The 5,175-nt window shown below is 37.4% G+C and overlaps 1 protein-coding gene across 1 annotated transcript in view; it reads left to right on the forward strand.

Annotated features, from left to right (window-relative positions):
- STAG1 (stromal antigen 1) overlaps positions 1-5,175 on the forward strand; it is a 113,492-nt gene that overhangs the window by 3,656 nt on the left and 104,661 nt on the right. The window contains exon 2 of the mRNA XM_005425032.3: positions 3,187-3,289. Coding sequence (XP_005425089.1) covers positions 3,187-3,289 — 103 coding nt within the window. The remainder of the gene's footprint in view (positions 1-3,186; positions 3,290-5,175) is intronic.

Here is a 5,175-nt window from a genome sequence, read left to right on the forward strand (position 1 = left end):
GTTACAAACTGACAGGACTGCAGGCAGTTAGGAAATGCTGTACTGCTGCTCTGAGTGCAGAAATAAGAGGAAAAGGGATATGTGTGTATACCCAGAGCAGCTGCAAGGCTGGGACAGAGGCAAGAGGCACTACCTCCCAAACTGAAAGGGCTCACAGCCACCTTGGAAGGACCTTTGTGTGCAGGAGTTGGATGATTCAAACAGAATTCCTTGCTGCTTGAAATGATGTTTATTTTAATATGAAACCAGCTAAAGACTGGAGGTTGTCCTTGATCTTGTCTCCCTACTCCAAATAATGTGAGGATTGAAGGGAACCTAGGTTTTGATGTTTTCCCCTTGCTCCTTACATACATTCTTGCTGGAAAAAAGTCTCCTTTCTTCCTCACATGTTGTTAGGGTGAGAGTTACTTTGTTTAATTTGAAACATTTATATTCAAGCTGCTTGTCTTGATCACCTTATCATCAATGGAGAGAAAACAAAATTTATAAGACTTAAACTGTCTGACCAGTTTTGGACACTGATCTTAGTGTGAGATATTTTGTACATTGAGATTTTCTGCATTGCATATGTCTCTAATTTAGATTAGATGCCTCTCATCCTTAGTACTAATTTACTAAGCTTTTCCCAAAAAGGGAAATGGCCAAAGGAGCTTCCAGCAAATCAGAGGAGTTTTACCAGAAGAATATTAAGAGAATCAGGTTTAAGGCAACAGTCTATTTAAGGCAAAGAATAGAAGGTGGTTAATAACTTAACTGTTCCTTCCATATGCAGTGTTAGGAAAGATTTGAAATTTCCAGAGCTAAATAGGCAGATTTATCTGGAGGTTTTGCTAAGCTGGACTAAGGCTGTAAATTGGCAGAAAGTCGAATTCTCTGTGGAGTTAGATGCATGTGAAGTAGTAGTAGAGTTTAATTTATTTATATAGCTCTGGTGTTTCAAGGGAAAGTTTTGAGGTGTTTGTCTAGGAGGATTGCTGAATCTGTTTTTAATAGAGAGCAATCTTTATCCTGATGATCCTAGGGGTGCAGGTTTATAGGTTAGCAAAGCACAGTGTTTCCCCAGGAACGGGGGTATTGTTTAGATAGACACACCATGCCTGGAAGTTTTCCAGTAAGGATCTGAGCAAACCAGAGAGAAAAGCTTTAGGGTTTTTTTTTTTCTTAAAGAGAGAGCAATAGAGAATGGTTTAAATTTCTCTCCAGCAACAGAATGCAGCAAATATTTTTATGGGGTTCCTTACTTCTGTATTCAAAATCTATTGAAATTGCCATTGTGAGCCAGTGTGCATTTTTGTCAAAGTGACTCGCGGTGTGATGAGGTATTTGAGTAAAGACCGGATACATCCATCTACATAAGCATGTTTTCAGTTGAATTTGCTGCATTGCTTTCCTCTGCTGTGCCCTAATCTACCAAACAATTTTGAACTCTCTTTGCAGTATCTTTTATTTGATTTTAGACTTTTTACATTTTTGGGTGTTTTTCCAAATACATAGCTTGATGTTAAGTTTTTCAAGTTTTGTATTTTATGAAGTGCAAAAGCTACTTTTTAATTGTATCACAACAAAGCTGCATTTTTAATATTTTGTAGAGGTACTGCATTACAAGTGTGTAATTTGTGAACTCAAATGCACTTGAATAGTGGTTTCACATCTAGGGTGCCTGATTTTCTGGGGTGTATAGAGTGTTTAGAGATAATCCACTGAAGTTACTTTCAGTAAAAGAGATTCATAGATGTTTTTCTGCATTCTGGCTTTTGTAAAAGATTCTGTGGACCCCTTGGTGGTTTTGTGCTTACAAATAGGAAAAGGTTGGAAAACAATGTCTTAATATTAGAAATTCATCATAGTTCCACAGAATTATTTGAGTGAGAGCAGACCTAGAGAATACAGTAATTTCAGTAAAGAGGAGTATGAGAACATTCCCAGTTCTGATACAGTAATATCTTTCTGCATTATTAAATAGCTTTCTTGGTGATACAACAAATTTGTGGAAGTATTCCTGGTCTATAAGGCAAAATACAAAATAACCCTCAAACAAGGTGGAAGATCTGTGTAGATCTTTGCTTGCTGGAGCTTCTCAGTTTCTCTAGAGCAGATCACTTATGCTGCTGTTGATGTTTGAGACTCTATAAAATATAGAATAGGTCTGGTTTTCACCTTCTCTTTGTACAAGTAACACAGCAAGTGAACTCTTTTCACTTCAAGGAAATGATTTTGGATTTAAAGAAGTCTATGATTATAACTACACTTGACCCATCCTTGATTAATCTAGGACATTTTTAGTTGTAAATGAAAATTTATAGAGATCTGGTGCACTGGTGGTCTTGCACAGTAGAAATAAAACCCAGGTATGATTTTGCATGTGAGCTGCTCTTGGGCAAGGTCTAATGCTTCAAAAGATCAATTACAATCTGAGTTTGCTCAAGCAGCCATGTGTGTTTAGAAGGCAGAGAAGTACCTGTGCCTCTGGCTGGCAGGGGTGGTGAACATTAGGGGAGATTTTTTTTCTTATTATGATCTTAAATCTGAAATGGCAACAAATGACAAATTTTTGTTTGAGCTTTTCTGCTAACAGGAATGTCAAAGCTTTTCCATTGTACAAGTGAAAATATTTTTCTAATTGCAAAAATTATAAATGTCTTCAGATCAAAGGGAGGTTTTGGGTTTGGGCCTCACAGTCAGCATGAATCCTCTTTATTAATAGCTGCCGAAGCCCCTTGTCTTGGGGTCTGACTGAGAGCTGTGTGGAACCTTGTGTAACACTGCTGATGATGACACAGCTGGATTGGACTCCACATTGCTCTTGGGGCCTTGAGAACAGCTCAGAAGCAGCTACAAAGAGTAAAAGGAAGTTCTTGGTAGTGAATACATTGTGGGATTGATGAATTGAGCATGTGCTGGTTAATATAGCCAGTTTTGAAGTGTAACGTGTTTTCAAATAAAATTAATTTAAAGAATTCCAGTCAATAAAATGGCATTGCAGCTGATGAAAATGGAAGGCCTTTTGCCAGGGCTAACAGTGCTCGTTTCCTTGGTTTGCAGAATAAATGGGGAAAGCCTTTTAATGCTCACTTTTTTTGTTGTTTATTTGTTTTCTGGCTCAGGACTAAGTATTTAACTGGTCAGTTACAGACTACTAGCTGATTTCAGATTATTTTAATTTATGTAATGTTTTTCCCCCCCTAGGGATTCTACAAATGAAACTACTGCACATTCAGATGCTGGCAGTGAGCTTGAAGAAGCAGAAGTCAAAGGAAAAAGAAAAAGGGGCCGTCCTGGCAGGCCTCCAGTATGTCTAATTTATTTTGGTTTTGTTATGCATCTATTTAATTTATTTTTGTTTAGTTATGCATCTATTTATAATTGACTGTAGACTCTTTTTCATCTGATCATCTTGTGGTCACATAAATAGGCTTTTAATGAGTCCTATGTCAGACTTTATGAAGACTTGTAGTATGAAATATTTATCAAATTGATGTGCAAACAATGATTGAAGTCTTTAAAAAAGGACATAAAAATGATGTCATAATAGCTATTAATTTTTCTTTAGCTGTTTTAATGAACAATACAGTTTTGTTATTATTGTCATTACAACATTCTTCCAGATATGAGAATAGCCTCAGTAAGTACAACCACTGTCTTCTTGAAAGTGTAATGGACTTCAAGTGACAAATTACGTTTGAGCCATCCTTTTATTACTGATAATCTCTTAATGTGAGTGGAAGAATTGCAGCATGATATTTACTAGATTACTGAGAAAATCTACTAACAACTTTAAGTCACGTGGCTGACATACACTGCATTCTATTTGTAGACTGGAAGCTTCAACGTATCCCCTGGCATAGTGCAGAGGTGATATGGTTGTCTTTGTCTCTGCTGGCCTATCAGCAGGGACATAGAGAAATAGTTCTCTATTACCTGGGGTATTAGGGAGGCTTTCTCTTTTATTTTCATCTATTTTATAAAATAGACAATTTATTGGAAAATAAAGGGAAAGTTCTGTGTGTCACGTTGTCCTTCATCTTGGTTCTTGAAGATGATCAGCGTAGTTCCCTTGGCTGTATCACTTGAAGTACCCAGTGTGGAGTAAGACTTGGTGGGAACTTGTGTGTTTGTTGTTAATGAGTTTGATTCACCTCTTAGTGTTGCTTTGTGAATAAACTCACAACATGAATGTGCCATATATCTATATAGCACTAGTAGATGGGGATGATTTTTTATTTTTTAACCCTTAGGGCTTTGATCCTCAGGCTTGTCTCAAACCATGGGCTTGGTGAGAATGTAAGAATGGACAGATCCATGTGTTATTCTCAGGCATGCCTGCCAAGCTGGAGCAAATTCCTCTTTCCTGTTGGTTTTCAATTTGCATCACAGTCTCTGGACTTATTCAAGGTGCCAACGTTTTAAATCTGGTCTTTTCTGGGCACGCTTTCTTCCTTTTTGAAAGCTTTCAAACACTTTCCTATGACGCATATGTTCTTCATCAGATCAATAGATTTGCTCATGAACATGAAGCTCCTTCAGAGCAAGACTTACAGAAGTGCTTAAAGAGAACAGCTTATCTGTTTACACAGCTTATAACTAAAGGATAAAATGAAAAATTATCTTATAAATATTTAATTAGCAAATCTATGGGGTTTTGTAACTCTAATAAAAAAAAAGCAGGCTGGTGCAACCTGATTGCTAACCCAGAATGTTGTCACAATATACGAATTCAAGTTATAGCAACACCAGGGAGAGCACATACTCACTGGAAGGGAGAGGTGAATGTTACAAAAAGCATTTCTCATTCCTCTGCTTGATTTTATTAGTAGCTCCTGTGGGAACATTTGCTGAAGCACTCTGCTGGTCCTGCTATCAGGTTTCTAGGGGAGGAATTGTTCATTTTGCTTAGAACAACTCCAGGCTCATTAGATGTGATTGTCAAGTGATGAACATGCAGAGGAAGCATTGCTTCAGTCACAAAGTGATGGGCTGTGAGCTGACTGCTGCTGCTAAGGAGCAAGACTTGAGGGTTATCAGGGGGAATTCTGTGGAAGCTTTATCTTAATGCTTAAGAGGAGTCAAGAAACCCCAAATCCAGTCTTAAAACTTGGAGGAAGAAAATAGAGGATGAAACAAATACATTGTCCTTTATAAAACTGTAGTTTGTCAAAATTTGGAAGAATTTGCTCA

The sequence above is a fragment of the Geospiza fortis genome, unplaced genomic scaffold, assembly GCF_000277835.1.
Source record: "Geospiza fortis unplaced genomic scaffold, GeoFor_1.0 scaffold118, whole genome shotgun sequence".
In the NCBI taxonomy this organism is placed as follows: Eukaryota; Metazoa; Chordata; class Aves; order Passeriformes; family Thraupidae; genus Geospiza; species Geospiza fortis.